The sequence below is a fragment of the Bos javanicus genome, chromosome 16 (assembly GCF_032452875.1).
Source record: "Bos javanicus breed banteng chromosome 16, ARS-OSU_banteng_1.0, whole genome shotgun sequence".
Taxonomy (NCBI): domain Eukaryota; kingdom Metazoa; phylum Chordata; class Mammalia; order Artiodactyla; family Bovidae; genus Bos; species Bos javanicus.
The window spans coordinates 44,467,564-44,492,340 of record NC_083883.1 but is presented as its reverse complement, the minus strand read 5'-3'; the positions used below and the strand labels follow the sequence as shown (position 1 = coordinate 44,492,340).

At 43.9% G+C, this 24,777-nt stretch overlaps 1 protein-coding gene across 6 annotated transcripts in view; it reads right to left on the bottom strand.

Annotated features, from left to right (window-relative positions):
* The window catches only part of CLSTN1 (calsyntenin 1), a 76,104-nt gene that overhangs the window by 29,852 nt on the left and 21,475 nt on the right, over positions 1-24,777 (bottom strand). For all 6 annotated transcript variants that reach the window (XM_061382813.1, XM_061382808.1, XM_061382809.1 and 3 more), the window contains exon 2: positions 9,638-9,760. In XM_061382813.1, coding sequence (XP_061238797.1) covers positions 9,638-9,760 — 123 coding nt within the window. The remainder of the gene's footprint in view (positions 1-9,637; positions 9,761-24,777) is intronic.

Sequence of the window (24,777 nt, the reverse complement as noted above, 5' to 3'; positions counted from 1 at the left end):
AGTTCCTCCGTCGCACTGGCTGCATTTCAAGTGCTCAAGAGCCACACGTGACTAGCAACTATTCAATGGAGATGTAGACATGAACATTCCATCACACTGCAAGCTCTACTGGACAGCGCTGCTCAGGGCAGGGGGCAGGCAAACCGGCAGGCCACGTCCAGCCAGAGCGTATTTCTGAGTGGCCTGCGAGCTGAAGATGGTTTCTGTGTGTTATTTCATGACACAAGATAATTATAAGAAATTCAAATGTCAGTGTCCATAAGCAATGTTTTATCAGATCAGATCAGTTGCTCAGTCGTGTCTGACTCTTTGCGACCCCATGAATCGCAGCACACCAGGCCTCCCTGTTCATCACCAACTCCCGGAGTTCACCCAAATTCATGTCCATCGAGTCGGTGATGCCATCCAGCCATCTCATCCTCTGTCGTCCCCTTCTCCTCCTGCCCCCAATCCCTCCCAGCATCAGAGTCTTTTCCAGTGAGTCAACTCTTCGCATGAGGTGGCTGGAGTTTCAGCTTTAGTATCATTCCTTCCAAAGAAATCCCAGGGCTGATCTCCTTCAGAATGGACTGGTTGGATCTCCTTGCAGTCCAAGGGACTCTCAAGAGTCTTCTCCAGCACCACAGTTCAAAAGCATCAATTCTTCGGTGCTCAGCCTTCTTCACAGTCCAACTCTCACATCCATATATGACCACAGGAATGTTTTATAGGGATGCATAAAACAGAGACCTGCTAATGTCTTGTCTCGGGCTTCTTCCCCATGCCTCTCCCCGACAGTGGCACAGCTCGGTCACTGCCAAAGAGACCATCCCCCCATGGACTGCAAAGGCTCAAATCCTCACTGCCAGCCTTTTAGAGAAAGACTGGCTGATCACTGCTCTTTAATCCACCATGAGCAGAAACTGCTGGGTACCAGCTGTGTCCAACTGTTTTCCAGAATGTGGTAATTCGCTTGACTATGTTTGCACTTTTGGGGTGTAACTAATAGAGTGGGATATATATTAAGATACGTCAAGTTTCCCAGCTTTATTTCAGTGGTATAATAACATCTTGGTTTTGTGTTTTTTTTTTGAATTGGAAGTCTGCTGTTCTAAAGAGAAAACGGTGAGGCGTCCTACGTTACTCACAGTGAGTGACAAGGCTTTCCCAACAAGGCCACTGCATAGGGAAGTGAGGTTTAAGACCTCAGATGAAGCCTCTGACCTGGGTGATGCTGCCTACACAGTGCCATGCTGAGTAAGAATTCAAAGACACTCACCAGGGACCTCCCTAGTGGTCTACTGGCTAAGACTCCACACTCACAGTGCAGGGAGCCTGGGTTCCATCCCTGGTCAGAGAACTAGATCTCACATGCTGCAACCAAGATCCCACCTCCCACACCCAAGAGCTGGCACAGCTTAAAAAAATTAGACACTCAGTCAAGCACTGTCCTTGAGATTGCTTCTGACCATGGGACCACAAGGAGAAATGGAACTGTCTGCTAGAAGCTGTAAACTGCCTGCTTCATGCTACCAGCCTGGGAGGAGGGGATAAACTTGGGCATCTCTCAGCCTTGTCAAAGAAGGACATCTCAAAATCAGCTCTCGTATTCTACTTCCTTTCTGTCCTGTTCCTTCCCACTCAATCCAGACCATGTACTATTGCTCCAGGCTTTCCACGTGGTGCGAGTGGTAAAGAGATGTGGGTTCGATCCCCAGGTTAGGAAGATCCCCTGGAGAAGGAAATGCCAACCCACTCCAGTATTCTTGCCTGGAAAATTCCATGGACAGAGGAGGAACCTGGTGGGCTACAGTCCATGAAGCTGCAAAAAGTGGGACACGACTGAGCAACCACTGCTCCACTAGATAAATCTACAGCTCTGCTCTCATCATGTCTGAAATCCCCCACTGGGTTCCCTGGACAACCGACCCCTCTAGCCCTGCTGGCCTCAGAATGGACAAAACCTCCTGTCTCTCTCCACTCTTCATTCCCCTAAAATCATCTAAAATAGTCAAAAGGAGCTTTAGTAAAGAATTTTTAAAAAGCAAAACAGAAAGATATAACAATGGATGAAGCCAGCAGAGCAGAGCTCTCACTTCTCTCTCTCTCTGGCCACGTCCAGTTCTCATCTGACAGTGCTGAGCCCTCACTTTCCACATCGGTCCTTTTGGCTTCCAGCTTCTTCCAAATCTTAGTTCAAGCTCTTCCCCAGACAAGAGAGGGTGTCTCTGGAGCTGTTCCTGCAGCCTCCCCAGGTCTGGCGCTGTCCTGCCCTCATGCTGCAGCCCCAGTAGAGGTCACCAGCACCGGCTTGGATACTTCAGGTTCTCTCGTGTGACAGAAATCCACTCCAGCCAACTCAGCGACAGGGCCTTCACTGAAGAGCCACCAGGAGCTCATGGAATTGACTGCAGGCCAGAGACAGGGACTTGGAGACGGTTAGAAACCAAGGCGGCTCCAGAGACCAGCGAAGAAGAGCCGCACAGTTCCACAGCAAGAAGGCCTGGATGGAAGGGCCATGCCCACAGCTGGTATCAGCACCTATCCCTCGGCTCGACATTCACATCCCAAGAGAGAGTGTCTGTCGGCCCGGCCTGGGTCATGCCTGTGCTTGGCTGGGGGAACACGGTAACGGGTTGTAGACCCACCAACCTGGATCCAACCGGAAGGAGACCAGGGGCTGCTGAGGGAAAACTGACATTTTCTGAGCAGCAAGTGTCCACTACAACGTGCCTGCTAATCCACCTCTCCTCCCTGACCCACTTCTCTCTCCCTGGCCTTGGCACCCTTGCCTACCAGCTAGACGTCCAGGCTGACTCTTACTTATGGTGACTTTTGAATTCCTTGCTTACTGGTCCAGGCTAGTTTCTGGAACCAGCCCACGTGTGGCTCTAATCAAAACAGTTTTTCCAGGTACCTCAGATGTACAGTAACGAAAAACACACACCCAAGGGTTATGCCCTAATGGCCCAGGCACAACAACCTGTGATGGACTCTCACATTCCAGTGCACCAGGAACTGTCCGAGAAACTTGCTGAACATGTCCTTTGCCAAGCCCCCTTCCCAGAAATTCAGATTCAGCAGCTCTGGGGCAGAGCCCTGTCATCTGCGTTTCTAACAAGTGCTGCCAGGAGGCTCCAATGCCGACAAGCTGCAATCCACACTTGAGAGATTGGCCTATCAGTGGTTTCCAAACCTCACCGGCTGGTTATAAATTTCTAAGCTGTGCTCTTACAAGTACAGATTCAACTGGGCAAGAGCAGACAGGGGAACCTGACGGATGCGCCCCAGGACTGTCTGGATGCAGTACTAGAAACCACGGGCGAGGTGACATCCTGTCTAACTCAGCCTGGCAACAGAAACCATGCAGCTCTGGGCTCATTTCCAACCCTCTGCTCCTCCGACACACCAAACGGGCTGACTCTTCACCCACCTCTTTGGGACCCCTGCCAGCTCCCACCTCTGTTCCATCCTCCCCACTGCCCGTTACTGCCCAACCATGTACATCCTTCCCATCCTTGGCAGGAGCTCGAGTCTGCCTTTAGAAATCACGTCCTTATCTTTTCATGAACTCCAGTCTACCCAGTGCTGCCTCTCTCACTTGACAATGACCTACAGATGTCCAGGCACCCATGCTTAACTCTCGGACAATGCTGGTCTCACCTTCCCACCTAGAAGACCAGTGTTCTGAGAAATGCTTTTTTGTAATTTCTGGGAGGCCTAGCAAAGCTACCTAATATTTAATGATTATTGATCTCAAACCATTCCTTGTTTATTTAAAACTGCTACTTGACGAATTACTGCCTTGCACTAGGCTGAGTTACACAAGATTTCTGACATTCCGATTTTTCACGTATTTTGACATTTTCAGACAAAAATGGCATTTTCATGTGACTTAACCTAACATATCCAACTCATGGCTGCAAACACAGTCCCAGCCCAGCTGCACATGCTGACAAAGCAAAACTGGGCGGAGGTGTGTGGTGGTGACACCCGTGGGCCACCCTCAGGGCATGTGAGTCACGAGAATTACACAGAATATGGAGAAGAGCAGCACAGATATGAGCCAGTTCTAATTAAATGTCAACAAAAGTACAGCTCCTGTTCTTGTCCTGAAGTTTCTTGTGGACTCCATTCATATCATAATTGTTTAATCTTGTAAAATATCTGTACTCAGATTAGGAAGGCAGGAAAAAGAATGCTTCTATAACCACATATGAAAGGAAAGAGCTTCAAAAAAGGTAGGGGGTGGGGGTGGATGCAGGGCTTCCTAGGTGGCAGGGTGTAAAGAATCCCCTGGTCAATGTAGGACATGCAAAACGTTCAGGTTGGATCTCTGCATCAGGAAGATCTCTGGAGGAGGAAATGGCAACCCACTTCAGTATTCTTACCTGGGAAATCCCACGGACAGAGGAGCCTGGTGGGCTACAGTCTATGGGACCACAAAGAGTTGGATACGACTATGCATGCACGCAGAGTGTTCAGCTCCCAATACAGGCAACTCACTGGGGTCAAAGGTGTCACCGTAAAAACAGCAACAATGTGGCTGATAAAGTGGCTCCAGCCTGTAACTGCCTGTTAAATACATACAATGCACACCACATGTTTTATCCCCACCTCTACTCGGGCTTTTAGCAGATTAAAGAAAAGGGGCTGAACTGAATGGTGTGGTTTTCATTTTCTAAAATGCTTGACCAATACCAAGACTTTATTTACCTAGTCTTACCCCGGGCCAAACCCTGTGCATTTCACATGATCGTCTGATGAGTGACAAATTATAACACACTTCGGTGACCAGGCTTCCCACATTTCACGGGTGTTTATTTAGGAGTTTAGACAAGTCATCTCCAGTGGCTACCCACACACAGGCCCTATTACGGGATTAAGACCGTGGACCAGAATGTTTACCGTGTCGTAAAGTCAGTGTCGTGAGAGCCGACCTGGTGAAGCTAAGAATCACACTGGGGTCAGGCTGCCTGGTTCAAAGGCTGAGCTATCATTTGTGGGCTGAGTGATCTCAGGCAAACTCATTCGGTCCTTCTACCAGAATTTATGGATCACTGACTAGTCCCAGGGACTTCTCTGGTGGTCCAGTGATTAAGACTCTGCGCTTCCACTGCAGGAGGCACGGGTTCTATCCCTGGTCAGGGAACTGAGATCCTGCATGCTGTGAAGCATGACCAAAAATTAAAAATTAAACAAATCAAAACAAAAACCCAAACACCAACTAGTCCCGGGGGCTTGTTAAGGGACCGGGGATTAAATGGAGAACCTGGCAGTCATGCTGCTGACAGATGTGCTCTGAGCCTCTGTTTCCTCATCTGGAAGATGGGGGCATGACAGTCTCTACCACTGAGACTGCTGGAAGGAATCAAAGGAACCATGCAGAGCCGGAGAACACCCCACGCCACACAGAAGAGAGCTCAGTCAATGTCAGCAGTGGCTGCTGCCACCACCACCGTGATGCTAAAGTAAACTTAACGTCACCACCAACTGCAACCAAAGCTCAAAATAAGGCTCCAGACCCGTCCTCTGCTTTACCCAAAAAACATCTAAGAAACTCAGTGAGAAAATGGAATACTACTAAGACTACTAGAGGAAGATGGAAGACAGTTCTCATGTAATGTTATATGAAAAAAAAGTTTTTTAAAGATTCCTAACAGCAGCAGTGAACACTGAAAATAGCACTTACTACATACCAGGCATTGTTTTAAGCTCTTCCTATTTATAAATAAATAAGCTAATATTTTCCAAACCCTATAAGGTATATGATATTATCTTCATGTTACAAATGATGAGAATGAGGCTCAGAGATGTTAAGTAATTTGCCCAGAGCCACACAGCCAATGAGCCTCACAGCCAGGACTGAAGCACTAGGCTCCAGGATTTGTGTTCCTTATGTACCTGTCTGCTACAGCCCGGTGGGGGCAGTGCTCTGCGTAGCAGCTGGATGGGAGTTGGATGGGTACCATGGTAACAGAAGAGGGAGGGAGAGAGGAGGTCCCTTCCCAGGACTGTGCAGCTACTCACTTCGGTAGGAAGAGGACTATGCTTCAGGGAGAGTAGATGAGCACCAGTTCCACCCCTGGGTGTATAATCGAGAGCACTGAACATCCACACAGAGACTTGTACACAGATGTTCATAGAATCACTACTCACAGTGGCCACAAAGTACAAACGACTCTGATGCCCATTACCGATGGATGAGTAAACAAAACGTGGTCCATCCATATACCAAAATATTATTTGGCAATAAGAAGGAACAAGGGACATGCCACAACGTGGTGAACCTCTAGATCATCGTGCTAAATGAAAGGTGCGAGTCACAAAAAGCCGTGTGTTGTTCTTGTGTGAAATATCCAGAATACAGGCAAATCCAAAGACACGCAGTAGACTAGTGGCTGCCAAGGGGAGTGACTGCTAACAGAGGCAAGGGTTTCTTTCTGGGGTGATGAAATGCTGTAGGGCTTCCCTGGTGGCTCAGACGGTAAAGCGTCTGCCTGCAATGCGGGAGACCTGGGTTCGATTCCTGGGTCGGGAAGATCCCCTGGAGAAGGAAATGGCAATCCACTCCAGCACTCTTGCCTGGAAGATCCCATGGACGGAGGAGCCTGATAGGCTACAGTCCATGGGGTCACAAAGAGTCAGACACGACTGAGCGACTTCACTTTCACCATTGTAGAATTAGACAGTGGCTGATGGTAGAACAATCTTATGAAAACACTAAAAACCAGTGAACTGTATACATTATGGTATATGAACTGTATTTTTTTTAAAAAGACTATAAGACCAACTGTGCTCCCCTCTGAAAATCTCCAGAAGGAAAATATTTATTTTTTCTGTCCACTATGGCAAATGTAATCAAGTTACCACTATACTAGGCTCTACGCTGCTTCTCCATATAGTTGTTTAAAATCTCAATATATAACTTTGGCACATTAATAAAAAATACCTGAGAATCTCTAAAAACATAAAACCTTGTAAATACTATTTCATTCAAGACTATATATCAAGGATTTTTTTTTTGCAATACTCATTTATATTTTAGCCAGAAACAATTACACAAACACTAACAACTTATATCAGGGGCCACACAGCATGTAATATCTAAAAAGTTAGATAAATCTTACATTTAATAATTTCACAATTAAAATAGTGTTTTTATTTCCCCAGTAGTAAACCCATATATCAAAACCAAAAAATAATAAAGAAAAATGAAACTATCTTCAATTGTGAAGGTAATAAATATTTTTGAAAAGAGAATTTACCATAAGAATCTATTTTGTATCCACCAAAAATAATGTATCTGAACTTAAAACAAAACTCACATTTTATTCAGGATGAAATAAACTATATCCCCTGGAGAAAGGAAAGGCTACCCACTCCAGTATTCTGGCCTGGAGAATCCCATGGACTGTACAGACCATGGGGTCACAAAGAGTCGGACACAACTGAGGGACTTTCATTTTCAAACTATACAAAATTGATTTTCTTCACCAAACTAAAAGCAATATTTTCTGTATTATTCCTACATACACCACAAAACACTTATTTTTGTAGGTTTTCTAGGTGTTGCTTAATACATTAAGTTTTAATAAATTACACAATAAAATTAAATTCAACAAGAAAGAAAAAAGTGACACGTAAAATGACTTCAAGGTTAGTACTCAATGTACATTTCATTTCCTACTTCCCATCCTCTGTAACTTTCTGTGCTGCCTAACACAGCATCACAGTTAAGAGCCATCCTGCCTGACTTGGAATCTGGCCTCTGACACATCTAAGCCGTGTGACCCAGAGCTGGTAAGTTAGCAGCTCTGTGCTTCAGCTTCCTCTCTTTAAAAAGGGGTGACAAGAAGTATACTTACCTCAAAAGGCTGTTGAGAATTAAACACAAGTGCATATTTGTACAGTACTTACAGCAGTGCCCAGGACACTGAATGCTTTATAAGGGTTATGAATCATGAGTGATATAACGGGACAGAGATCCACCAACAACAGGACTGGGTACAGCTGAGAATTTGTAAAGAGAGGCCTGGGGGAGTAGATGCCAGAACTCCTGACTGCAATTGCTAATCAAAATCAATTAGATGTCAGGGAGATGCAAGTACCCTCAGGAACATAAGCTAGATGACCCTAGTAAGGTTACTGACAAGACCCCGAAACGTCACACCCGCAAGGAGGAACTGTATATAATAAACAAAGGTGTTGCATGCAAAGTGTGTGTAAATATATCTATGCAAATACTCAAAAATTTAGTGATGCCCAGAGGAAACCATAGGCAATGCTAAAAATGATTTTTAAATCAGGGGTGGGGGGAACAACCAAAAAAAAAATCACCTTGGCTACCAAACAGAGACTGTGTGTGTCTTCCTAGCACAGAGCACTTCCTCTACCACGCATCTAATTGGATTTCTCTCTAAAAACCAATAAACGAGTAAAACCAATCAAGAAGATCTGTCTCTACCACTGACTCAATAGCACAAGCTGCTTCTCAGGTTACTCCCCTGGAAATGGGATGTGGCACTTGAACAGAAAGAAGAGAAATTCAGTCTTTAAATTTGCTCTTCAGAGACATCCTTGCATTCATGTCTCCCATTTACCATAGTAAATTCAATGTATGGAATGATCTATATGAGCTAATTGAATTTTTCTCATTTGTTTTGAGGCAAACAGAACAAACACATTTTGTTCTGGAAAAACATCAGGCAAAAACCACTCTTTAAAAATTAACTTCACAACGTCCCTTTTGACTCTGAGGCAAAGAAAGGGAGAAGCAGCCTGTTCCTCTGCCTATTAAGGACGTGACCCCAGCCTTGACGTAAAGCAAGAACAGTTCTGATCTGCAAAGTGCTGTTGGAAGCCACTGAGACAGCAGATCTTCAGAGCAACCCTCGATCTGTCCCAGTGAACACTGAGCTTACAATCTTATAAAGTAACTCATGCTAAAGATTTACTGAAAGTAACATCTAAGCCAAATGAAATCAGTCTAAAAGACTGCTCAATATTCTCAACTAAGTCTCTTCAGGTAACTGAAACCTAGGTAGTACAGGGAAAATCATGAGCTGTAATCACTTATATCAGGGGCCCCCAACTTCTGGAATCTGAAGCCTGAAGATCCGAGGTGGAGCTGATGTAATAATAAAAGTGTTCTATAAATCTAATGCCCTTGAATCATCCCCAAACCATCCCTTACCTCCTGCTACAGTCCATGGAAAAATTGTCTTCCATGGAACCTGGTCCCTGGTGCAAAAGGCTTAGGGACCACTGCTCCAGATTCTCACTGCTCAGAGACCAGGAGCACCAGGACACAGGTTAGAAAGGCAAGGTTGCAGGTGCCCCCAGAACCACTGTATCCAAGCCTGCATTTTAAGCACGATCCCGTGCTCTGCACAGACACAAAAGCTTGAGATGCACTGGTCTGGATGCTCTCTTGCTGGTTACATCAAGACAAAGAACACAGTGATGCAATTAAATGTTTTGCCTTTCAAAAAGTACAGGCTTTGCAAGGGCAGTCAGGTACCCCTGTGGTACGTGGGGGCCACACACAACCCTTAGCTATCAAGACATTCTCAGAAAGGCTCAGAAACAACCCAAATGAGACACGTGAAATGCGTCCCAGACTCACGACAGGGAGTAAACAAAGACAGGTTGGTACCTGCAAAGCGCAAAGGAGCATCTTTGTCCAGGGCGATGAGTGGGGGGTCGAGGAGCACGGTGCTGTCGCTCTCCGTAACTAAGCCATGATATGTGGGCTCCAGCCACGGCTTGTGCTTGTTGACTGTGTTTAAAAAGAGAAGGAGGAGAAAGGACATAGGCCAGGTTAGAACTGTTATTTTCAACACCACCGCTTTTGAAAACATACATCCATATCATTAACAACAAAACCCTCATGAGTCTGAAAAGCCACGCTGCTATTTTTTGTGGCCAAGTCTGGTAACAAGACCCAAGTGGGATGAACTCCTAAAGAAATGCAGAAATTATCTGAGGCCAACCCCCGAAGCAACCAAAAATAAGAAATGAACTGCTCTAGAAACTGAAAGAAAGAAAAAAGATTGATGGTTACATGGACAGTTTCACAGACTAACTCATACCACCTCTGTTTTCAGCCGATCCTAGAAGAGTTACAAATAAAAATATGTTATCTCTTGGATTAAAAGATACAAACTGAACAACAAGGCCCTACTGTATAGCACACGGAACTGTACTCAAAATCTTGCAATAAACCATGGGTTTGTTGTTCATTTGCTAAGTCATGCAACCCCACAAACTATAGCCCACCAAGCTTCCCTGTCCTTCACTATCTCCTGGAACTTGCTCAAATTCCTGTCCACTGAGTCAGTGATGGAAAAGAATATGAAAAAGAATATACAGATATGATAACGATATAAAGATAAAGATAATGTACATGTGTGCATGAGAGAGAGAGAGAATATATATATAAGACCCCACAGACTGCAGCCCACCAGGATCCTCTGTCCATGGAATTCTTCAGACAAGAATACTGGGATGGGTAGCCATTCCCTCCTCCAAGGGGATCTTCCCAACCTAGGGATTAAACTCGGGTCTCCCAAACTGCATGCATGCTAAGTCAGGCAGATTCTTTACCATCTGAGCCACCAGGGAAGCCCACATTTAAGAGTATATTCTTAAATATATACATATATTTTTAAAGACAGAATCACTTTGCTGTATATCAGAAATGCATTATTAATCAACTATACCTCGAAAAAAACCTTTTTTTTTTAAAGAGATACAAACCATTACATATAAAAATATGTAACAAAGGTAGACTGTATAGCACAGAGAAATACAGCCATTATTCGAAAATAACTTTAAACGGAAAGCAATCTATAAATACACTGAATCACTCTATCTTACACCTGAAACTAACATAATATTGTAAATCAACTATACTTCAATTTTTAAAATGTTATTTCTTTATGATAATAACAGTATTATTTAAAATTAGCATTACAAAAAGAAATGTAAAACAAATGGGTGAAACAAGATTTATCAATATAAAATTACAAATATAATAAATTAAAAGAAAATGATACGCAAAATTCCTAAAAAATCTGACTGAAAACAGTGATCAGGAAAAACCTGCTTTAAAAAACAATGATAATCTGCTCTGGGATCAGGAAAGCCTGGACCCAAACTCCAGAGCCCCTCTATAATGTGCTGTGTGATCTGGAACATGAAACTGATTTCCTGATCTCAATTTCTTTTTTAAAATATTTACTTTTGGTTGCCCTGGGTCTTCATTGCTCCATGTGGACTTTCTCTAGTTACGGCACTTGAACTTACTGCAGTGACTTCTCTTGTTGCAGAGAACAGGATCTAGGCACAAGGGCTTCAGTACTTGTAGCACAGGGGCTCAGTAATTGTGGCACACGAGTTTAGTTGCTCCGAGGCATGTGGAATCTTCCTAGACCAAGGATCAAACCCATGTCCCCTGCACTGGTAGGTGGATTCTCATCCACTGCACCACCAGGGAAGTCCTCAATTTCCTCTTTTGTGAAGCCTGGACCCCCATCCCCAACAAACCACAGGGCTGGGGTGGACAACTGGAGAAGTGATGTTTTTCCTTCTCAGCTGGGTACTACCACTGCTCCTTTCCACACAATTGCACTCATCTCACACGCTAGTAAAGTAATGCTCAAAATTCTCCAAGCCAGGCTTCAGCAATATGTGAACCGTGAACTTCCTGATGTTCAAGCTGGTTTTAGAAAAGGCAGAGGAACCAGAGATCAAATTGCCAACATCTGCTGGATCATCAAAAAAGGAAGAGAATTCCAGAAAAACATCTATTTCTGCTTTATTGACTATGTCAAAGCCTTTGACTATGTGCATCACAATAAACTGTGGAAAATTCTGAAAGAGATGGGAATACCAGACCACCTGACCTGCCTCTTGAGAAACCTATATGCAGGTCAGGAAGCAACAGTTAGAACTGGACATGGAACAACAGACTGGTTCCAAACAGGAAAAGGAGTACGTCAAGACTGTATATTGTCACCCTGTTTATTTAACTTATATGCAGAGTACATCATGAGAAATGCTGGACTGGAAGAAACACAAGTTGGAATCAAGATTGCCGGGAGAAATATCAATAACCTCAGATATGCAGATGACACCACCCTTATGGCAGAAAGTGAAGAGGAACTCAAAAGCCTCTTGATGAAACTGAAAGTGGAGAGTGAAAAAGTTGGCTTAAAGCTCAACATTCAGAAAACGAAGATCATGGCATCCGGTCCCATCACTTCATGGGAAATAGATGGGGAAACAGTGGAAACAGTGTCAGACTTTATTTTTTTGGGCTCCAAAATCACTGCAGATGGTGACTGCAGCCATGAAATTAAAAGACGCTTACTCCTTGGAAGGAAAGTTATGACCAACCTAGATAGCATATTGAGAAGCAGAGACATTACTTTGCCAACAAAGGTCTGTCTAGTCAAGGCTATGGTTTTTCCTGTGGTCATGTATGGATGTGAGAGTTGGACTGTGAAGAGGGCTGAGCGCCGAAGAATTGATGCTTTTGAACTGTGGTGTTGGAGAAGACTCTTGAGGGTCCCTTGGACTGCAAGGAGATCCAACCAGTCCGTTCTGAAGGAGATCAGCCCTGGGATTTCTTTGGAAGCAATGATGCTAAAGCTGAAACTCCAGTTCTTTGGCCACCTCATGTGAAGAGTTGACTCATTGGAAAAGACTCTGACGCTGGGAGGGATTGGGGGCAGGAGTAGAAGGGGACGCCAGAGGATGAGATGGCTGGATGGCATCACTGACTTGATGGACGTGAGTCTGGGTGAACTCCAGGAGTTGGTGATGGACAGGGAGGCCTGGCGTGCTGCAATTCATGGGGTTGCAAAGAGTCGGACACGACTGAGCGACTGAACTGAACTGAACTGCTCCTTTTGTGTTTAGGGTAAGAACATCTGCTCTGACAGCCTGCTGATCTGAGAAAATGAATTTGTGGTTTCTGTCCATTTCGTTTTTCCCCAGCTGTGGCCCCCAGAGGGTCCGTGCTGAGACTTTCCTCTGGTTGAGGCCACCAAGCCCCTCCCTGGGTTCCTCTCTCCACCAGCCTATTTTGAGCTCCTTTCACAGTTGGAACCTTTCCATTTTCCTATTTTCACCTTCTGAGTATTCACATTATAACCTCAGGATATAGATTAACCATGGAATGACTCATGAAGCTAATCTGATTAAACGGAATGTTGTTGTTGTTCAGCCACTAAGTCATGTCTGACTCTTTGCCACCCCGTGGACTGCAGCCCACCAGGCTTCCCTGTTCTTCACTACTCAAATTCATGTCCATTGAGTCAGTGATGGGGAAACAATGGAAACAGAGACTTTATTTTTGGGGGGCTCCAAAATCACTGCAGATGGTGACTGCAGCCACGAAATTAAAAGATGCTTGCTCCTGGAAGAAAAGCTATGACCAACCTAGACAGTATATTAAAAAGCAGAGACATTAATTACTTTGCCAACAAAGGTCCGTCTAGTCAAAGCTATGGTTTTTCCAGTAGTCATGTATGAATGTGAGAGTTGGGACTACAAAGAAAGCTAAGTGTTGAAGAATTTATGCTTTTGAACCATGGTGTTGGAGAAGACTCTTGAGAGTCCCTTGGACTGCAAGGATATCAAATCAGTCAATCCTAAAAGAAATTAGTTCTGAATATTCATTGGAAGGGACTGATGCTGAAGCTCAAACTCCAATACTCTGGCAACCTCATGCAAAGAGCTGACTCATTGGAAAAGGCCCTGATGCTGGGAAAGATTGAAGGCGGGAAGAGAAGGGGACGACAGAGAATGAGATGGTTGGATAGCATCACTGACCCAATAGAAATGAGTTTGAGCAAGCTCTGGGAGGTAGTGATGGATACTGAAGCCTGGAGTGCTGCAGTATATGGGGTCGCAATGAATCGGACATGACTGAGAGACTAAACTGAACTGAGTCAGTGATACCATCCAACCATCTCATCCTCTGTCATCCCCTTCTCCTCCTGCCTTCAATCTTTCCCAGCATCAGGGTCTTTTCTAATGAGTCGGCTCTTCACATCAAGTGGGCCAAAGTACTGGAGCTTCAGCTTCAGCATCAGTCCTTCCAGTGAATATTCAGGGTTGATTTCCTTTAAGAGTCACTGGTTATAAAACTTTATTTCCATATAGTTGGGGCCTATTTCTTGAATGAACTACCCAGATTCTCTTTGGGCAGTCAACCAGAAGCGACTGAAACTAAATTTAAATGTTTAACTGTCTTTCATGCTGTGTGACCATGATGTGGTCCTACTTTTCTTTGCTTTAACGATGATGGGACGAGGGGAGACAGTGAGGATCAGAAGCACCTGAGCCCCACCTGCACTAACTCCCATGTGACCTATTGAAGAAGCAGAGTGCTCACATGTGAAATTCCAAAGGCGCAGGCCTGTGTCTGCGAGGGGCAAGATGAGCGACCTGCTCTCTCCTTAATGACGCCTCCACCCGACATTTTATACAGGCTGCACCCAAACCAACAGCAAGTTCCCTGCCTTCACTTTCAAAGCAAACCCAGACCCACAGGGAGTTGGCTAAAGGGTATAGAGGGTTTTGGTTTTGCAAGACGAAAAGAGTTCCAGCGGTTGACTGCACAACAGTATGAATGAATGAACCCAATACCACTGACTCCAACACTTAAAAATGGTCAAGACGGGAAATTTTATGCTATGGGTATTTTACCACGTTAAAAAAAAAATTCCACACTCATAAAATAAACCCAGATGTAGCCATTTCTTATCCCCTGTGCTGTCTACTGAGAGCTATTACAAAAGTCCAGTAATGGCCTCCTCCCCATCTCTTGCACTGACTCGTCCCACAGCAGCTGGGGTACTGCTGTGATCATGGGGGTGGCTCAGAGCCTGCACTCTCAGAATCCATCTACACCAAAGATCCTGAGGACCCTGAACAACTCTGCCTTAGGAGGGCCTGTCTATCAGTAACAACAATAATAATCAGTGCTGAAAGTTAAAACCAAAGAAAAGCGTTAGTACTGATATTTGTTATTAATTCATTTTCAAAAACAAAGCCACTGTGAATTAACATGATATGTTAATGAAAATAAATATATATTTTAAAAGAGAGTTTACTAGGAAGACTGGCAATGCTTTACATTCTGCAAATCCTTTCACGGCCCAGCTTAGCAGAAGACAGCTGGGTTCTCACCTCCACTCCTACAGCCAAGAGGCTGCATTATGATGCATCATGCAGCCTCTAGGAAACTCCAATGTGCATTCATGAAAAAAATGAGGAGAAAACAAGTGATGTCTTAATATAATTAAAACAGCTTTGACCTCTCGGATGCCCTCACAAGGTCTCTCGCCTCAGGCCTCTGTCGAAGCATTCGCTCCTCCAGCGCCAAAGACTCTGAGTGCTGGAAATAAAGAGTCCCCATGACAAAGACCGAAGACCTGGAGTGCCAAAACTAAGACTTGGGGCAGCCAAAAAAAAAAAAAAAAAAACCACACAATAAAAGAGATTCCCCCCTCCAATTAAGACAGAGCCCGCTGCTCTGCCCCCCAGCCCCACTTTCTCTTTCTTTCCTCTGCTACTCCTCCTGACCACGAGCAGTCAGTCTAGGACCTGGGGCAGGCTACTTGGCTTCCCTGGGCCTCAGTTTCCCCATCTTTAAAATGGGGACAGCAACAGCACCCACCTCTGAGGTTCCCATGTGATCTAACCCGTCCCAAGTAAAATGCTCAGGACGGGATCAGGCACTCAGGAAATACCATAAGGGGCTGAGTTGTTGTTAATTCTCCAGTAAACATACACACACAAAACCAGGGATTCCAGGAGGGTGTGACCCTTTTTCTCTACTTATTCCCAGGACTTAGGATCTCATTCCTCAAGAACTATCTAGTGAGTGAGTGAGAATATACCCATGGACGGTACAAATACAGTCAGTGCCCTGGTTTATAAATTTTCTCATAGAGAAGAAAGTTTTAGTGTGGAGAACTGAAAAAAAAAAAATGTACTGGGTGTTTTAGATATTGGGAAGATGTCTATTTTTTGTTTCTGGCAGTTGGATGTTCCAGGAAAAGGAGACAAGAATTTTAAAGCCATCAAAATATTGAGGGATCTGCCTGGACAGGTACGTTCTCGTTAGATTACGAAGGGAACTGTTAATAATATGAAAGGAAACCTAGACCACAAAAACCAAAAACACAGTGCCTCTGGAGAACGTCCCCTCCTCTCCTAACAGCTGCTCCTGGAACAAGAGACTTAGTAAAGAAGAGCGTTCAGCTGGTTGTGGCACAATCTCCCCTTCTCCTCCAGAAACATGCCCCAGGGGAAGGGTGGGAGGAAGGGATAGTTAGGGAGTTTGGGATGGACATGTACTTGATATTATATTTTAAATGGATAACCAACAAGGACCTACTGTACAGCACAGGGAACTCTGCTCAACAGTATGTGGCAGCCTGGATGGGAAGGGAGTTTAGGAGGGGAATGGATACATGCATATGTATGGCTGACTGGCTTTGCTGTTCACCTGATACTATCACAACATTGTTAATCAGCTGTACTGCGATATAAAATAAAAGTTAAAGGAAAAAACAAGACATAACCCCCAGGACAGTGGTGAGTTAGGTGGCTTGGTGCTCTGCAAGGGTCCCACAGTTGGCTGCACGCTTTGAGAGGACAGGGCTCCAGAGAGCACAGAAAACAGCCTCACTTTGCAACCAGGTTGAATGCTTCCCCTAACTGCTGAAACTCCTCATCCTCTCCAGGTCTTGTTAAACCGTCCTACAAGATAGGCTAGAACACTGGCTGGAGTTACAGATCTAAGACAGATAAACAGGCCATTTTAAAGAAAGCATTCCAAAAACCTCTGCTGTCTGTCACTAATCTCTCATTTGAAAACACAGAAGGCTAGGCACTTCCCTGGTGGTCCAGTGGCTAAGACTCCATGCTCCCAATGTAGGGGGCCTGGGTTCGATCCCTGGTCAGGGAACTAGATCTCACATGCTGCAACTAAAACCCAACTCAACCAAATAAATAAATGCTAAAAGGAAAAAAAAATTCAGAGGCTATTAGTTCAATTCACTATTGATAATGTACTACTAAAAGCAATATTCAATTCCAATTTGTTTTCACATTTAAGATTTTATTAATAAAGTTACAAGCACAGTAAATAAGACTAAAGAACACTATTCCAATATGTGAGTCAGTAAAACTCCTGAGACTTAAACTAAGTGGATTTGCTTGGTAAGAAAGTAAAAAATATCAAGCCAAGCAAACTACAGAAAATCTGTGATGAATTTCTGGCTACCCTAAGTGGAAAGGCCTGCAGCTGAAAATGGCTAATGGTTCAAGGGGAATAATAATTGAACAGCTATAGTCCCAGCTCTTTTATTTTCCCCCACTATTCTAATTTTATAGCTCAAATTTCTAAATTGCTACTTAAGCTGGCAGTAGAATGAAGAGATTTGGCCAGGTCCACTGACTGAGCTTTTAAATATTTAATAAATGATATTTTTAATATTTCATCACATTCAAGTGCATTATAAAATATTGATGGAAACAAGTGATTGATGTTTCTGTCATCATCCAAAAAAAGATCAGAAATAAAGACATTAGACTACTGGCCATAAGTCCAGGAGTGGGTCACCATATTCAGAGTCTTTACCCAAGTCATTTCATTGCATTCTAGATCATTTAAAAAAGCCAGCTAAAGTTTGAATGCCACGGCATTAACCAAAATCACAGAATAGCAAGGCTAGCGACCAAACCTCTGCATGTGTGCTCAGCTGCTTCAGTCATGCCCCACGCTTTGCAACCCCATGGCCTGTAGCCTGCCAGGCTCCTCTGTCCATGGGATTCTCCAGGCAAGAATACTGGGTTGGGTTCCCATACCCTCCTCCAAGGGATCTTCCCGACCCAGGGATCGAACTTGCATCTCCTGTGGCTCCTGCACTGCAGGCAAGTTCTTTACCACTAAGCTACCTGGGAAACCTGATCAAACCTCTAAGTGTAGGGTGTTTCTGGGGTAGATACCTATCATTTTAGGACATGGCAAGTTTTTATGGTTGTGGTAGATTTTAATCATTAGAAACTGCCACTAATTGAAAAATTAAAATGAAAAGAATACAGCAGTCAACTCCAAGGTTAACCTGAAATATAAAACTTATGTCTCCCTAGCACTGGGTTGGCCAAAAATTCGTTCGGGTTTTCCATACCCAATATATCCCAACTCTCTGGACTAAAAAGAATGGCCCCTTATCCAGGTCACACAAGTTACAGACCCAGGCAAGGTGGTTTCAAAGCCTGCATGCAGTGGCCTTGACATCAACCCAGCACCACAAACAAGTGCCTTCTGACTTCTTCGGTTACAAAGGGAAATCTACTGTTTTTCAGAAATCACTGTTTGAGGTATGACCCTCCTCACTCCAGAACACCTAGCTTGGTCATATAAGGAAGATACTGACATCATAACATATAGTGACAGGTGACTTAGTTTTAAGAGTCTGTAGGCATCTCCCGTAAATCCTAGATGAGGTTACACGTTTTGTTTGCAGATTAAATGTTTAACCTCAATTCATCAAAAAATCTGCAATTAATGAACACTGCCACTAGGTGGCAACACAGCTCAGTGGTAAAGAATCCACCTTTCCAAGGCAGGAGACTCAGGAGAGGCGGGTTTGATCCTGGGTCAGGACGAGCCCCTGGAGTAGAAAATGGCAACCCACTCTAGTATTCTTGCCTGGAAAATTCCACGGACAGAGGAGCCTGGTGGGCTCCAGTTCATTGGGTCGCAAAGAGTTGGACACGATCAAGCGGCTGGGCACAGGACAGGCTTTGATTAAAAAATCCAGCTCTTACCAAGGAATGGGAATGTAATCTGAGTTAGCAGGCCCTTTGTTAAAGATGGGGGCTTCCCTCGAAGTTCAGTTGGTAAATAACTGGCCTGCAAAAAGACCCAAGTTTGTTCCCCGAGTGGAGAAGATCCCCCAGAGAAGGAAATGGCAACTCACTCCAGTATTCTTGCCTGGAGTTGTTAAAGATGATACACACAGATAGGTGTCATAAATGATAAGAGTATAAAATATCCACCTGACTTTTTTTCTCAAAAATATTGAAAATATTAAATATCCTGAAATATTAATAGTCCCCTAATTAAAATATACTGCCTCAGTCATAAACTCTTATTTAAATTAAACCATCCCTGATTCTTCAAAACAGCTTAACATCAAAGGTCCCCTTGGCTTCCCATCATCACTGACTGGGAGTTAACTCTAAGACATCTTTCTTGAACACCTACTATGCATGCTCACACTGCAAGGAGTTGGGCTCTCAGGAAATCAAGTTACAAGCTTGGGAGCACACAAACATGTCAACATTCTACATTCTAGATGGTGTGGCTCCAGTGAAGGGGTTATGCGTTGTACCAGGAACTTCATCAGTCAGCAGGAGCCAAGATGACCAAGGGGCCACCATCACCAACATGGCAATGCCCCCTGCAAGAGGAAGGACAGGGCTCTGGAGCTGAAACTTCTGCCCAGAAGGGACACAAGCAGCTCCTAACTCATAGCCAGAACCAGCCACACAGCCCCATGAAAGCTCCCGGGGGTAGGGAGGTGCCATTCTACCCTGTGTCTGGTGAGAGAGCTGGGAATACCTGAGGTCAACCCTAGGAAGTTGAGTATTCCCACTTGAAGTACCAGGGGAGACCCTCTTCCCCAGGAACAGCCCTAACAAGAGAACAGGTTTCTCAGGAGTAAGAGTATTTTATCAGAATAAAGATACATATAAAGGTTCCTTTAAGAACTCAAAGCAAAGTTGCTGTATGATCCAGCAACCTCACTCCCTCAGCATGTATCTGACAAAACTATAATTTGAAAAGATACATGCACCCCAATGTCCAATAGAAGCACTAACAGCCAAGACATGGAAGCAACCTAAATGTCCATGGCTATGTAAATGGATAAAGATGTGTTACATATACACAATGGAATATTACTCAGCCATAAAAGGCAAGAAATAATGCCATTTGCAGCAACGTGGATGAACCTAGAGATTATCGTATTAAGTGAAGTAAATCAGACAAAGACAAATATCATATGACATCGCTTATGTGTAGAATCTAAAAGACTTATACAAATGAATGTTATGTATAAAACAGTAACAGACTCACAGACATAGAAAACAAACTCATGGTTGCCAAAGGGGAAAGTGTTAGTCATCCAGTCATGTCCAACTCTTTGCAACCCCATGAACTGTATGTAGCCCATCAGGCTTCTCTGTCCATAGAATTCTCCAGGCAAGAATACTGGAGTGGGTAGCCATTCCCTTCTCCAGGGGATTTTCCCGATCCAGGGATTGAACCCAGGTCTCCTACATTACAGGCACATTGTTAACCATCTGAGCCATCAGGGAAGTCAAAGGGGAAGGGGAGGTTAAATCAGGAGCTTGGGGATTAACAGGTACATACTACTATATATAAAATAAACAACAACGACCTACCATATAGCACAGGGTACTATATTCAATATCTTGTAATAACCTACAATAGAATCTGAAAATATATGTGTGTGTGTAACCGAATCACTTTGTTTTGCACCTAAAACACAAAATCGTAAGTTAACTATACTTCAATTAAAACAGTTTTAAAAACACATGTAAGGTAGAAAGATAGAAAAATATATGGCTCATTCTAGGACTAGCAACACAGTCATGAACATGTGGCTCTGAGTGTGTAAGGAGAGGCTGGGCTGCGATTTAGGGGCAGATTGTTTAATTATTCTGTACCTATTTCTGCATCCTAACAGTGAGCATTCCTCTTCTGCTTCACCCCTGAGTTCTCTCAATTTTTTAAACAGTTGTTTGGTCACTTAGTTGTGTCTGACTCTTTGGCAACCCCATGGACTATAGCCTGCAAGGCTCCTTTGACCATGGGATTTCCCAGGCAACCAGTAGAGTGGGTTGCCATTTCCTTCTCTAGGGAATCTTCCCAACCCAGCGGTCAAACCTGGGTCTCCTGCATTGCAGGTGGATTCTTTACCACTGAGCCACCAGGGAAGCCCCCTTTAGACAGTAAGAAGCTGGGACTTTGGGATCAGACAGAACTTAGTGAGTTCTGTTTCTTACTCCCTGTGTAACTAGGGGCAGATTGTTGGAACTATTCTGTATCTGGTTCTGCATCCTAAGTAAGGAATGAGATCACCTTTCACAACCTTGTGTTGAGGATTACAAGTGAGGTAAGTGAAGGGTCCACTCTATGCCTGACACATGGATATCCAACAAATACTTGTTGATAAATTAATCGTAAGCAAAGGGTATACTTTAGAAGTAACAGCGAGTACAAAAGGACCAGAGCTTATGAGGCTCAGGAGGTGTTCCCATGACAACCTTCCTGTCACCATCTCCCTGAACACGACCTGCAGTGAAAGGGAATCCCTGCAGCCCAGACTCAGGTGTAATTTCATCCCCCTCTACTCAGCAAAAGGAGAGAGAGGAATATTATACAGAGTGAAACTGTTAGATGTGAAACAACAGTGAAAAAACAACTGACTTTTTACCAGAAGAGGAAACTTTTTAATCAACCAAAGTAACAGTGAATGGAATTTATAAACAATAGCTCTCCTTTCCAGCTGAGGTTATTCCTGGTAACAGTTCTGGCTAATCCAACATGGGTTTCCTCTGACTTTGTAAAATACGTTTTTAAATTACTTTTTAATTTTTTTCTAAAACTGAACATGTTCAAAGAATCACTAGACAAACTGTGTAGGCAGGTCTAAGGGCCTCTTCATCACAATTCCCAAATAAATTTAATGTTAAATAAAGTGTCTGAAAAATCTGTATGTGTTAGATATTATTTAGATGAGGGTTTTCAACCTCAGCACGGCTGTCATTCTGAACAAGATATTTCCAGGTGTGGCTCATCCCGTGCATCGCAGGATGTTCAGCAGCATCCCTGGCCTCCATCCACTAGATGCTGGCAGCATCTCTGCAGCTCTGACAACCCCAAACGTCTCTAGCCTCTGCCAAGACTCCTCTGGGGGCAAATGTCCTCCCCGGCTGCCACAGAGCCACTTAGACCTACCACCTTAAGGAAAGCCAAGGTTTTCCACGTTAAAATCATTTAAGGGGTTCAAAAATAGTCAACTTTACAAACTGTGTGTATGCCATCAATGGTGAAGTTCATTTCTAAACTAAAATCACCTTTCAGTGTAAAATGAATCCTTGAGCAAACAAGCAATTAATCTTTTTTAATGGTACAGTGGAACACTGCTTGTGTCTATTCCCATTTCAAGTTCACCTACTGTGAGCATGCAGCCCTGCATGTGAGGTGGTGTCATCTTGTAAGAGGAGAGGATGGTGACCTGCCTGCGGCGCCTGTCGTTCCGTGTGTCGGGGATCGGGATGCGTGTCACGAGGTGAGACCAGAGTAAGCAAGAGTTGAAGGGGAGGAGCATGGATGCCCTTCTCCCAAGTTCAAAATGCTGAGGGGGAAGCAACAGAGACGGAAGCAAGGGAGAGAGATGGTGAGGGAAGACTAACAGCCTCAGGATGAGGGGATAGGAAGGGGCAGGAATGCAACTGGGGAAACCAGTTAAAGACGCTGGCAGCAGGAACAAGACGAGAAACAATAAGGGGCTGACCCAAGACTGGTTTGGCGTCTGAGCTTCCACACCACATGGTAGATGGGACAGCTGTTCCCCTCCTGGACTGAGAGTTAAGGAGGGACGACGGCTGGGGAGAATACAGAGAAAGGGGAATAGAAAGAATCTCTCTGATTCTCTTCCTTCTTTCCATTGTCCATCCATCCATCAACTCATCTGTCCATCTCTCCAGTCCATCCATCATCAACCTATCCACTGTCCAACATCCATCCACACTCCATCCATTCACACTCCATCCATCCACAGTCCATCTATCCATCACCCATCATCAATCCATCATCCATTTCCACTGCCCATCCACTCCTCATTCATCCACCCATACATGCATACATCGTCCACCCATCCATGGGCCATCCATTCATCTATCTTTACTGAGCCACAGGTAGTCTTCTAAGTGCTGCGGAAACAGTGGTGAAGAGAACACCTCCTGCCCCTGAAGAGCTTGTGTTATGGTTGATTAAAATATTTTAAGCACATTCTGCAAAGGAATTCTTAGGGAACAAAATCACACTTTCTACTATTCCAACTTTTCCAAGCAAGGGGCCCTTCTAATTATCCCTTCAAATTTCAAACAAGGTTTTCAATTGTTATAAAATATACATTTACCATCTCAACCAGTTTTAACTGTACCACCCAATGGCATTAAGTACATTCAAACCCAGGACACTTTTCAGCCTGCACAACTGAAATTCTGTCCCCATTAAACAGATTCTCCATTCCTTCATGCCAGCCCCCAGCAACTATCAGTTTACCTTCTGCCTCTTATGACTACTCTAGGCACCTCAGAAAAGCAGATACCTGTACTTTTATGATTGATTTGCTTTCATTAACATAATGTCCTCAAGGTTCACTGATGTTACAGCATGTGTCAGAACTCCCTCCCTTTGCAAGACTGAATAGTATTCCACTGTATATACTGCCTATGTGCTCAGACGCTAAGTCACGTCCGACTCTTTGTAACCCCATAAGACTGAAACCAGCCAGGCTCCTCTGTCCATGGGATTCTCCAGGCAAGAATACTGGAGTGGGCTGCCATTTCTTCCTCCAGGGGATCTTCCCAACTCAGGGATCAAACCCACGTCTCTTGCGTTTCTTGCAATGGCAGGCAATTCTTTACTCCTGAGACACCTGGGAAGCCCATGTGTATACTGCTGTTTATCCATTCTTCCATCAACGGACACTTGGGTTGCTGCTATCTTTCAGCTACTATGAAGAGTGCTGTCATGAACATGTACACATACCTTCTCAAGACCCCGCTTTCAATTCTTTAGGCTACATATTGTGAAGTGGGTCATAGAGTAATTCTACTTTTAATTTTCTGAGGAAGTGACATACTGTTTTCCATAGCAGCTGCACCATTTTATGTCCCCACCAACAGCGCACAGGCTTCCAATTTCGCCACATCTTCACCGACACTTGCTATTTTCTGGTTTTTGACAGTAGCCATTGCGATGGGTGAGACCAAACAAGTTCTCCATCAGGTGATTTAATCTTTTTATATAAGATATAAAAGACAGACTAGAATAATGAGTCCCACGGTCCCAAGATTCAACCACTACAATTACCAACACAGTGCCAGTCTTGTTTGATTTATACATTCCCATTCCTACCACAAATTTCAAATATTCTGAAATGAATCCCAGACATTATATTAATTCCACCCTTCAATACTTCAACATATATCTCTAAAAGATAATGACTCTTTTGGAAACTAACCATAATGGCACTATCATCTAAAAATTTACAGTAATTAATGTCAAATATCCAGTCAGGATTCAAACTTATCTGTTTTGGTGTATCAAATAATTTGGCTTGGTACAGCTCTCTGTGATGTGTCATTGTGAACAGTACTTTGATCACCCTTAAACAATAATGCTTCAATGGTTTCCACAACATCCCAATTTTTGTTTCACCATCGAGCATGTTTATTAAGTATGCTTTTTGTAGATGTTCTTTATCAGTTGAGAGAGCTCCCCTCTATTCCTAACTTGCTGGATTTTCTATCGTGAATGGGTGTGGGATTCTGTCAAATGCTATTGCTGCATTAACTGATACGACCATGTGATTTTATGAATTTTCTTTAACCTGCTAATATGATGGTTACTGATTTTTTAAATGATGAAACAGCCTTGTGCATGTA